The sequence below is a fragment of the Maniola jurtina genome, chromosome 12, assembly GCF_905333055.1.
Source record: "Maniola jurtina chromosome 12, ilManJurt1.1, whole genome shotgun sequence".
Lineage (NCBI taxonomy): Eukaryota > Metazoa > Arthropoda > Insecta > Lepidoptera > Nymphalidae > Maniola > Maniola jurtina.
The window spans coordinates 714,538-727,086 of record NC_060040.1 but is presented as its reverse complement, the minus strand read 5'-3'; the positions used below and the strand labels follow the sequence as shown (position 1 = coordinate 727,086).

General features: G+C 36.8%; 1 protein-coding gene across 4 annotated transcripts; it reads left to right on the top strand.

Annotated features, from left to right (window-relative positions):
* The first annotated feature begins 247 nt into the window (after positions 1 to 247).
* Positions 248 to 6,197, top strand: LOC123870440 (cytochrome c oxidase assembly protein COX15 homolog). 4 transcript variants are annotated; one of them, XM_045913749.1, is made up of 8 exons: positions 248 to 419; positions 717 to 885; positions 1,287 to 1,419; positions 3,121 to 3,253; positions 3,802 to 3,988; positions 4,306 to 4,567; positions 5,090 to 5,358; positions 5,749 to 6,197. In XM_045913749.1, exons 2-8 carry the CDS (start codon positions 730 to 732, stop codon positions 5,887 to 5,889), a joined length of 1,281 nt encoding a protein of 426 aa, XP_045769705.1. In that variant the 5' UTR covers positions 248 to 419; positions 717 to 729; the 3' UTR covers positions 5,890 to 6,197. The 4 variants fall into 4 exon arrangements, with proteins under 4 accessions (XP_045769705.1, XP_045769704.1, XP_045769706.1 ...); XM_045913748.1 differs by having other exon boundaries at positions 249 to 414; XM_045913750.1 differs by having other exon boundaries at positions 265 to 326.
* The last annotated feature ends 6,352 nt before the right edge of the window (positions 6,198 to 12,549 follow it).

Here is a 12,549-nt window from a genome sequence, read left to right as displayed (position 1 = left end):
CGTGCTCTGCCTTTTTGGATTGTTTTTCTTGTTAAAACTGACTGGAAAGTGCTCTAAGGGGGTGCCGTGCGTATGTCGGCGAGCGCCGGCACAGACGGGGTCCATACTTGTATAGTTTATCTAACTTGTTACAAATAACTAACTACAAACTTAAGCCGCAGTACAAAGAGCCATAGAGAAGAAACGAAGACAAGAACTACAAACTTGACATTGGCTTATCTTTGTAAAGCCAGACGAGAGAGATAAAAAAAAAGATATTCACAGCTGATTAGTGATTTGTTTTGATTCGGAAAAAGTCTTAATTCAATAAAATAAAGACGAATATGGTATAGTAATAAGTTTATTTTATTTAAAACAACATCACAAGGAATATATTATTAAACAATTGTAACTTGCCATAAAACCGCTGATTAGGTGAGTTGTTATTTCGCAACATAACGTAACTAATGTTTACTGTTTGATTTTTGATTAAATTTTTTCGTTATCTGACTAGGGAATATCTTTATCGATATTGATTGTAGTCAATTAATATACTTTATTTACTGTTTTCTTCCTGGATTAATCACTTAAAATAAATGCGCTAGGTTATCTCGGTGGTCATGCATGTACTTGGTATCCTGGTTACTTAGGTATATTATGTCATTTAAACCACGAAATAAGCCTAAAAGGCCTTAAATCATTAATTTTAACTTTGATAGTTTTATTTTCTTTCAAAGTGACTCATCAACAATGTTGAGCATATTGCACCTAAGCCGCTGCACGCTGAAATCAGCGCCAAGCAAACTCCTGGTGTCCAACACCAGCTTACACGGGAGGCTGGTCTCTAGACAGCTGATCACACCTGTAAGATGTTACAAGAATGTTGGAGTTGGGAGAGGGAATAAGGTTAGTTAAACTTTAGAGTAATAAATTGATTTGATTGAGAATATTTTCTTTGAATTTAACATAAACTCTGATTGAAATAAAAACGAAATTGAAAAGTTTCTTGCCTGGGTCCATAATCTAAGCTATCTCTGTTCTAAATTTTGTCAAGATCAATTAGAATTTATTCCCCTGAGAAAGGTTTTGTAATTTGTGTATCTTTTAAGTCAGATAAGGAAAATCTGAGTATAGATTGTTTTTAAGAAAAAATGAAACCGGAGTAGCATTATAAAGTCATTATAATGTCTTAAAATAAGATTAAAATCATAAGTATAAATTGCTACAGCTATCTTACATATTTAATCGACAAAAGCCCAACTAGTTTTGAACCCATCCTAAAGTCATTGAGGAATTCTCTATTTCAGCTAAGCAACTTAATCAAGTCAAACGGCGTTCTGGCGCGGTTCTGCTCCTCATCACCGCAGCCCAAGAACCACAAGTTGGTTGGGTACTGGCTGCTGGGATGCAGTGGCATGGTGTTCACCGCGGTGGTGCTAGGTATGGCTGCAGGATATCTGCTGCTTGTGTACTGCGTCTACTATATTGTCCACGTAGTGGTTACAAGTACTAATGGCAGCAAGTAGCTCTGGTCCCTCACTCTGTACCGGCGTTAAGGTAGGGAGCCTAGGTGCACCGATAAGCGGGGGCGTTGTAAGATTTTGCCTAAGTATGAATGGCAAAGCCAACTAACCTTTTTATCAAACATCAAAATGTGTGCGTAGTATGGGGGTTTGTATGAAATAGTGAAATGTGATGTCATTTTAGTCAATTATTCATTTACTAGCTGTGCCCGCGACTTCGTTCGCGTGGAATAGTGACTTTTCGGGCAGCACGGACGCTCAGGCGCGAGGCGTGTAGTACGTACTCTGTACGTTAAAAAAATTAGCCGTGATTCTTTAAATTGACATAACTTTTTTATTTATGAACCGATTGACATGAAATAAACACTAAATGTTAAGTGAAGCTTACTACAATATATTAGTGAAAACCGTATCTAAATCGAATCAGCCGTTTCTGATATTAGCGTGCACAAACACACAGACAAACAGACAAACAGACAAAAAAAAATTGATTACAATTTCGGGTTCAACATCGATATAATAACAACCCCTGCTACTTTTTTTTATATATTTCCATTGTACAGACACCACTTTTCTACAATTTTATTATATGTATAGATTTGATATCATTAATCACAAGTTACATGTGTAGGCATAATCCCTTTCTGGCTGGGCATTTTAGAAATAGCACAGTAGCCAGTAGTAAGAATAAATCTGTATTTAAATATAATAAAATGCTTTAATATGTTACATTTGGAAATAAAGAAATTTTACTTAATCGCAGATTGTTTTGATTTAAGAAAAAGATTTTTTTTGAATGACCTTTCCATCTGTTTAAGTTTGCATTTGACCTTTCTATCACTATAATAAATGATGAAGTAGTCTATGGGAACTAATTTGGACTGCAGTCTGCTGTAGAATGATAGTCACAGGGATTTTGAAGTAGGTATTTAAAAAAATAGGCATTAGCTGGATTAGTTAGAAAATAGTGGCTCAAAACTTTAAAGTAACTATGGCTGATTCATAATCAGCACAAAAGCTTAAAGAAGTCTGAAATTCAGTTTTATAAAAATAGCCTAAAGTTTGAGCAATAACAATCCATACTAATATTATAAAGAAAGTGTGTCTGTCTGTCAGCTTTTCACGGCCCAACAGTTTAACCGATTTTGATGAAAGTTGGTACAGAGTTAGCTTACATCCCAGGGAAGGACATAGGCTACTTTTTTATCCTGGAAATCAACTCTTCAGCAAGGTGCCAGGATTGTTCGTGCAAAATTATATTATTACTAACTGAAGCCTGCGACTTCGTTAACGTGGATATCGGTGTTTATAAATTCCTTGGAAATTCATTGATTTTCTGGGATAAAAAGTAGCCTATGTGTTAATCCATCTCCAGGGTATAATCTATCTACAATCCAAATTTAAGTCAAATTAGTCCAGTAGTTTTTGCATGAAAGTGTAACAAACATCCATACATCCATCCATACCTACAAACTTTCGCGTTTATATGTGTCGTCGTACAAATCAAATTCGTACGAAAACGCATCCAATCCAGGCCTTACGAATGCGTCGGTGTGCTGAAGGCGTTTTTGCACGGTTTTGTAGTTTTTCGAGTTACCAAAATGTTTCCTTCATCCAGGTGGTGTGACTCGCCTGACGGAGTCGGGGCTGTCCATGGTGACGTGGAGGCTGCTCGGCGAACAGCTGCCCAGGACAGAGGAACAGTGGCAGAGCGAGTTCCAGAAGTACCAGCAGTTCCCAGAGTACAAATAGTCAGTACCTAATACCTATCTATAGGTTCTTCTCATCCTCGTCCCTCTTCCAGAATAATCTATAGGTATGGAGTGTATGGTCTTAAAATAACATGATAAACTCAATATTGTGCGTACAATCTCATGTTCATGGTACAGAACCCTCCACACGAGTTCAACACGCACTTGACCATATTTTTAAATCTTAAATATATAAAAGAAAAAGCTGACTGAGTGATTTATCAAGAAACGCACAGCTCAAACTACTGGACGGATAGGGCAGTAATTCGGCATGCAGATAGCTGTTATGAGGTAGACATCCATTAAGAAAGGATTTTTGGAAATGCAACCCCTAAAAGTGCAAAAAAGGGGTTTGAAATTTGAGTAATCCACGCGGACGAAGTCGCGGGAATAAGCGAGTTTGAAAATAAATAGTAGCTTTTTTGAGGTAGCTATCTATAATGCTGTTAGTTTAGTTGTCATTTTGGTGAGTCTGGATGTTTCGGTGGTTTGTAGCGGCGCTCCGCGGGGAAGGCCTATGTTCAGCAGGGGATGTTGGCATGTTCCAGCAAGAACACGAACATAACTCTGTCGGAGTTCAAGTGGATCTGGTGGATGGAGTACGCGCACCGCACGTGGGGGCGCGCGATCGGCGCCGCCGTGTTCCTGCCGGCGGCGTTCTTCTGGGCGAGGGGCTTTCTGGACAAAGCCATGAAGATCAGGGTCGGAGGCTACTGCGCACTGGTCGCCGCGCAGGTAAATCTACATACTCTATAGGTACATAAAAACATCCTAAATAATATACAATCGAAGATTATGTGAATGATAAAAAAAGATTCCGACGAATTGAGAACCTCCTCCTTTTTTGAAGTCGGTTAAAAAGGATTTGACTTGCTCCAGCAATGCGCCTGGTTGAAATTGCTTGTGCGGTATGGCATAATGGTGCAAAAATATCTCAGCCAATAACGCGCGTCCCTCTGCTATTGGTTGTTGCCTACGCGCCGTGTTAGCGAGATAGCACGAGTCACTTATAAAAGTGTTAGTAATGTAAAGTTGTATATTAATTCTTCCAGGGTCTAATGGGCTGGTACATGGTGAAATCTGGTCTGGAGGACAGATTCCAGGGACCATCGGACGTGCCCCGAGTATCCCAGTACCGTCTAGCGGCGCACCTCAGTCTGGCTTTCATCCTATACTCAGGCCTCTTGGCTGGAGCCCTGCGAGTGCTTCGCCCCTTCCCTGTACAGGCGACGTTTCAGAGGATCAGGGAGCTGCGCAGTGTGACTGCGTTTGCGCATACTGTGAAAGCTATGGCGTTTTTCACTGCTGTCTCCGGTATGTTGGTTTTGGTTACTTGTCTGGGTGACTGATGTGTCGCGACTTTGATTTGTTGCCAATAGAGATAGATGAATAAATTCTTTATACCCACGCAAAACATTAGATATAATGCATACATTTTGAGGACTCATTTGTCATATTATTTGCTTTGTGTGAACTGTCATGTCAAAAGTATGGTTCACCTTCAACTAAATGACTCCACTATCTCTGTACTAAATTCCGTCGAAAGGATGGGCCGTAAAAACTAGCAGTCAGGCCACGCTTTCGCATTTATAGTTTTTAGTTTTTAGTATGGATTTTGAACTTACAAACTCAAAATCGATAAAAATGGATCTAAGTGACTTTTAGGTTGAAATCCACAGAACGCACTTTGACTTTGTCTATACTTAAGTTTCGGTTAAAACGAGACAGATTTATGCCAGCGGTATAACGGTATCTTGCTTTAACAATATCTTAAGTCTGACCAAAGTGCGTTCTGTAGATCTCAGCCTGCAAGAAGGCATCTAATTTGTTTTGTAGGAGCCTTCGTAGCCGGTCTCGACGCAGGGTTGGTGTACAACTCGTTCCCCAAAATGGGCGACCACTGGCTCCCAGACGACATCCTCGCGTTCTCCCCCGCGCTGCGCAACTTTACTGAGAACCCCACTACAGTGCAGTTCGACCATAGAGTCCTGGGCACTAGCACCCTGATCGCTGCCACTTGTCTGTGGCTGGTGGCGCGCGGGAAGCCACTGTCGCCGGTGGCTAGGCGGGTGGCTAACGGCGTGGGGGCTATGGCTTGGCTACAGGTTAGTATTAGAACATTTTATTTCTAGATTTTTGTAAAACCAAAAATTTCACTCTTGCTTCAGTGATATCTCTTGATTTTTTTTATTGTTATTCAGATAAAAGTAAGCCCTTGACTGCGATCTTACCTAGTGGTAAGTGATGACTGATGATGCAGTCTTAAGATGGAAGCGGGCTAACGGGCATGGCAGTTTTCATTGAACCCATACTCCTTTGGTTTCTACACGGCATCGCATCGGAACGCTAAATTGCTTGGCGGCACGGCTTTGCCGGTAGAGTGGTAACTAGCCACGGCCGAAGCCTCCCACCAGACCAGTTTACCATGGTCATTATTACCTCCATACTTTGTGCCTATATAAAGAGTGGAATAAAGGCTTCCTGGTAACTTGCAGGTGGGTCTCGGCATCCTCACACTACTGCACTACGTCCCGACTCCGCTCGCCGCGAGCCACCAGTCTGGCTCGCTAGTTCTCCTCACCTTAGCTATCTGGCTGACGCACGAGGTCAAACTGCTGAAGTATATTCCTAAATAATGTAACTGTGTGTGTAACCCTGAGGTTTATTTCCATGTTAACTGTGCGTAGGTATAGCTGTCAAAACTGTACATTAATACCACTTTAATAAGTCACATCGGCAAAATTTGTTTGCGCACAAAAGTGGCAATTAACGCCGACTAAAACCGAGTATACAACAAGGAAATACAAACCTTATAGTTTGACGTTAAGATTTAAAGTTTTAAACACAAGAACAACAGAGACTCATAATTCACGCGTACAAAACATGGCGCGTAGGCAACAACCAATAGCGCACGGACGCGCGCAATGATTGGCGCAGATATTTTCGCGCCATTGAAAAACAAGATTTCTGCGCAGGTACATTGGCGTACCTTATAAATATTATATGATATTCACGCAAGTTAACGTTAACTTGAAAAGTTTCTCTAGAGCCTCTATAGTCATTGTTAGTAAAAATAATTCTACACACTAGAATTAGAGGGTCATCCTAAACAGTTAATATCATGTTCTATGAATCTGTCAAAATTAGTATGACATTGCTGCTCGATTACGGTGACAACTACAGTGTCACGACCGCAATCACCTCTAAAGTCTGATTGGGTGATGTTCGCTCACAATTGGCTATTGTAGCATTGTTGCAACTAGAATACTATAAATTCAGCCAAACATAGCAATTGAGAATTGGGTTTGTAATAATAATGATTGATGTAGCTTTTCCGCAATCGACCAGCTGGACATCACATAGACAAAAGAGACTGTATTTTTTTTTTTTGCTTTAATAGGGTATTTTACTCCAATTTTTTTATTACTTTATTATAAACTAGGATAAAAATAATGACGAATACTGAAAAAAACTAATTAAATCGATCAAATAACAAAAAAGTTATAAGCATTTAAATATTTCTGATTAGACAGAGATAGCGATATAGCATTTTGACGTCACTCCGTCACTAATGCCATAGTAGCTTCCTGCGGTTTGATACAAATTTTCGTTTTGCGAGAAAGAGATAGAAGACCCTCCCACTCCAAAATTAAAATGCCTGTAACTTTGTAAATCTTTGTTGGATTTTAATATTTTTTTCAGCGTACGTCATTATTTTTATCCTAGTTTATAATAAAGTAATAATATTTATCAAATTCAAAAGTAGGAAAATACCCAATTCAACTTGAAAAACCTGTTTAGTTCCTAGTATGAGGTTGTTGAATTTACCTTTATGATCGTGAGTTTTTTTGTGTGGAAAATAACTTGCATCTCTGCTTCTATAGACTGTTTTAAACTATAACTTAATTATTTTTGTTATTTAACTACACGCATTTGTAATTTAAATAGATTGGAACATAGTATTAAACTGATAAGTAAGTAGTTTAATTTTAAGTTAATAAATTGTTATAAATAAATAGAGGTTTATTTATTTCTTTAAACACTTAATATTTACGTTACAAGTTCGATTTCTGGCTGCGATAATATAGGAAATAAAACTTTGATATGCCTTTTGCACAAAAATAAATCATACTTCAAGAAGTGAAAGAAAACAAAACAATATAAAATTATTCACAAAGTGATTTTATTTGAAAATTTAAAATGCTATTATTGCTTACACACTCTACTATTGGTTATTTACAAAACGGGCACAATCTCTTGTCTATGGCATACAGTGGTATTGATTCGGTTTAGCATACCAAATTGGCAATGACTAAATATTTCTGTCCCTTTTCCTAGCGAACATTACGATAAGGATAGCATTATTTTTAAGCCCAAATACTGAAAAGCCGATTGTTAAGCGTGCCTAAAAAATCAAGAGGTGATTTTCGTTTTTTGCTGTAAGGATGATACGTTAATTAAATTTTAAAGGTGCAATTAAAGGTTAACAATTCTCAGTATGTAGGAATCAAAATAATGCTGTTCTTTTCGCCAGCAAAAGTTGTGTAAAGTACTAAATTAAATTGACAAAACTAAAAATACATAGTCGCGTCAGTCAGGAAACTTATAAAACCTACACTGCAGGCATCAAATATTACCTACATTCGAGGCTAGGCAGGCTATAGAGCGTAGTGTGGGACGCCCTCCAGCACGATAGACTGATGATATAAGCGGCTGGCGGGAAGTGGCTGGATGAGGAAGGCTGAGGACCGGGTGTGGTGGCGCTCTGTAGGGAAGACCTATGTCCAACAGTGGACGTCCACAGGCTGATGATGATGAGGCTATAGAACGACGACGTCTCCTTGATTTCACGTCACCCCTAGCCTAATATTTGACAGAATATGTCGATTCAGGATCCAGATCAAAACCGAGTTTCCTCACTTTAGTTCACTCTGACCTAGTGCCGTAGGTTCTACTCGTATGTACTTTTAGTTTTGTCAAATTAGTTTAGTTTAAATGTGCATTACCGAATCAACACCATGATAAATCTTGTATCAGACTATCGTCACACCGAACGTCACATGAATTGTTTAGAATTCTATAAAGATTAAAGAATTCTATAGAAAACAATATTAAGGAAATATAAATTTTAAAGTTTCGGTGTAACAGATGTCTTTGCATAATATAGAGTATTTTTGCGTACGTAGGTACACCAAAGTTTATCAAGAGATGTGTTTTTGTTTTTATTTATATGATTAATTTAATGATTAGATTTTTTTAACTACCAACCCTAGTGCCAATTTTACATTTAAGCTACAATTTTTGAGTGTAAATAATTTTTGTCTTTACAGGTTAGTTTCAAAAACTCAAATTGTTCAATTTAATGTCTTTTCGTATATTTAATAATTCAATGAACCGAATTGCTTAGAATAATAAATAATAATTTATGTATAATATAAATATTTATTGTCTGGTAATCACAATGGTATCAAATCGGCAAACTGTATTCAGACTAAAAAATAAACCTCAGTAATAATCAAATGATGTTCATGAAAGCAAAGAAAATTAAACTAAAAAGAATGCCTCTTTTCTAGTCTCTATAGTTTTACATAGAATCGAATTGTGTACCATTGTCAGTAAACAAGTTGTATGGCATTCCCGACCTAAAATAATGTTAAATGTATAAATACAGTTGGCGGATAAAATGAGCTTTGGAGTGCAAATGGGTACAGAACTTTCCTACATCGCGCGAAGCGCTAGGTTGATTGACAACGCAATCGCGCGGCAGCATAGGCTCCTCCACCATGCCACGCAACCAAATATATTGATAAATTACCTACAACGCATGTTAAAGGTCAGAGTTCTTTTAAGACGTCAACTGTAATACAACATCTCTTGACAAACTGGTTTCAAATACATATACTTAACTCTTTTTGTAATGATTTGTTTGGTGATGACTATTAAAATAGAAACATGAAATAAGACAAAAATCCAAAATATACAACACGGTTACATGATACACGCTGGCGATTTGTTATAACGACAGTTAAGTATTATTTATTTACTAAGCATTAATACATATCTATCTACATAGTTTAGAAGGTTAGTGTTACAGGCATGATCCAAATGTTCATTGATTTTAAAGACTGTATAAATAGAGATTCTTGCAAATACTGACCTTTGACGTTTTTACATTAAATGTAACTAAAGCGCAATGCACTCCCGCAGAAGGAGAGCCGAGGCGTAACGTAATTTTTAATAACGAATCAAACTCAACATTATTCACATCATTTAGTTTCATGGAAACAAAACACACAAATGTGTTAGTTACATCATTAAAAAAAAATTAAAATGTGTTTCATATTTCAAAGTAAGATAAATATACCAAGCGAGGTATCATATGAAAGAGCTTTACCTGTACATTCTAAAACAGATTTTTATTTATTTTTATGTATAATAGTTTTTGATTTATCGTGCAAAATGTTGGAAAAAATACCCGACTACGGAACCCTCAGTGCGCGAGTCTGACGAACACTTGGCCGGGTTTTATGCTTTTTCAGATTAGCGCCGGCTGTAAGTAGATTTACGTGTGAATGTATGGACGAACATGAGCTTTAAAACAAGGCAGTTAAGGTCGACTTCACTCTTACGCTAAAGTATTTGATGTTCAAATTCTAGCAATGTTAATTAGATGTCAAATGTTATATTTATGTAAAGTAAGTACTAACCATAGAGATAGTATAAACCATTGGTCCATGGTACTAACTTACCTGTTTTGAAGCAAGTGATAGTTTCATTTTTTGAGAAGAGTGAAAATAGAATGTGTTCTTTTATAAGTAAAATAAAAACCAACAGTTGGTGTTTAGATATATTATTATCCTTTCATATTATATTTGCGTAATTATAAAATAGCAAACACAATATCAGATCTATTTGTAGTATTTCTAAATCTTACAGCTATATAATATTTATTTACAATTTAGCGCAGCTATTGATAAATAATTTTAAAATTTGTATGGTAGGTAATATTTATATTTGAAAGTATGTACTATATTCTGAAATCAGGGTGTTTTATTTGCAAACTGAAAATATAGTTTTGGACTATACCCGTATAAGTTAGTAGCAATTGATTTCGTAGATTATGGAATTGAACATGTTTCATTATCTCCAAGAAACAAGTGCGTGACAAGTGGTCAAAGTTACATTAAGGTTACTGTTAAACTTTGACCGTCTTACCTTAAACCTTAAACATGAAGGTATCAATACTGACGGTAACCGTATCGCATTTTAACCACCTGTCATGCTACTAGGTTTTATTAAGATATATTAGACTCATAGTTATCTCACTTCTGTAATATAAAATTAACCCGTAGTTAGTAGAAAGTTAGTATTATAAATAAATGTACCATCGATTTGAACAAGTTTTCGTATATTAAATAACGATTTAATTATGAAAGCTTGTCATAAAGTTACCGCTATCAGAAGTGGGATAACCAACCTGTGTAATCCCAGAAAAAAAATGCAGTCGGTACCAATAGTAAGAAATTAAACCTAATTATATGATAAAGTGCAAATTACTATTATGTATTTTTGATATTGATATAAATATAATAATTGGTCCAAACTGCACCATTTGAGCGTGTTAATTTGTTAGAATTTTATAACACTAATTAATATACAAGCTAAACTATAGACAATTTTGATACAAGTCACATAAATGCAAGAATTTATAACCATTCTATATATTATGTACATGTGAGTAAATAAGTGTACACACAATGTAATTGTGATCATCACTAATAGCCTAACATAATGATGATACAACCAAATTAAAAATTATGTTCAAACTAAGATTCTTATCTTAGAATAATCACAGTGTAAAATAAAAGAATTGGTGAATTACAGTAATTTTCTCACTAAGGTAGTTGTCCCACCGTCGCCGAGGAAGCGACTACCTATCGACTATTTTTCTCGCTCAAGAAACGTATAATCGATCTATGATTGCGTGTCAATAAAGAGATAAAATGTATTAATTTAATTAATCGCTGAATGTGCACACTGCCGCGAGAACTCTCTTTACATTAGTTTGTCGCAGCGATAGGGCTATCAAAGGAAAACTCGCTGAGCGACGCTCTCTTGGCAGTCCAAACGCCCACGCAGTTTGCGCAGGGATTTATTATAATTAATGTATGACGGGCGATTATGCACCCGTCGCACTCGCACACTCGCTCATAGCCCAGTGACAAAACTATCCCAACGACACACTACCTTCTCGTTGCCCGCAAACTCATTTCTCGCTAATCGTCGGCGGTCAGACAACTGCATAATCAAAGATTTGTGTTGTGTAGGTATTTCGACTAAAATAAAGAGTATGCAATTCAAATGTATTTATTTCCTATTACTAAATTATTAATATAATATACTCCATTTCGTATATACCAACATAAGATATATTTATTTTGTGTAAAATAGTTAATTATTGAGAAAAAATCAACCTCTTAGCACCATACAATAATTCCTAAGTCAATAAAAGGAAAATAATTTTTATATGTGAAGTAACGTATTATTAATAGTTTCTTTTGTATACTTAAACTAGTGTTTTGCTCGGTGCGCGAGCTGCTAAAGCAGCTCACGTGACGTGGTTATGTTAACTTTATTATATTTAACCAAATTTATTTATTAAAGATACACAATTCACCACAAAAACCCACAAAACGACACCCATATCAATTTTTTTCTTAAAAAGTGCATGTCCGCCATCTTGGATTTCAAAATAAATGTCGTTATCAAAATCAGCACGCCGGAAAACTCTGAAAACGACATCCATATCATTTTTTGTAAAAACGGGGTAGTTGAGGTTAAAAACGGGGTAATTGAGGTGCGTGGGTGCGCGGACCACTAAAGTGGTCCGCGAGCATGCAGAGTTTGTTCCACCGAGTAGACCTTCGGATCCTGATCATCTTTTGCCGAGAAACCAGTCTTTCATCTTTTATACCCTCCGAGATAGACACCGACGAAGTTTGTGTGGCGGCCATCTTGTTTTTCCAAATTTTTCCACTATTTCCATTAATCGTTTACTACTTTCTTCCAAGATTGCGAGTTTCAACGAAATCGGTCGAAAAACAATAGAGTTGCAAAAATCATATAGGCCGCCATCTTGTTTTTCTGAAATATCATAATTTTCCCCTACTCATATCGCGCATCCGAACATATCTCCCATACATCAATGTATCGCTTTCTGTCTCTTTCTAGGAGAATGAGGCATTCAATATTCGCCATACAAAATGTATGGAAAAAAAAATTCCGCCATTTTGGAT

What these genes read in the sequence shown, in the direction of transcription:
- LOC123870440 (XM_045913747.1), top strand. An exon ending in GTTCACCGCGGTGGTGCTAG is followed by an intron (nt 1,420 to 3,120) that starts GTATGGCTGCAG and finishes TCCTTCATCCAG; the next exon opens with GTGGTGTGACTCGCCTGACG. An exon ending in CAGTTCCCAGAGTACAAATA is followed by an intron (nt 3,254 to 3,801) that starts GTCAGTACCTAA and finishes GGCATGTTCCAG; the next exon opens with CAAGAACACGAACATAACTC.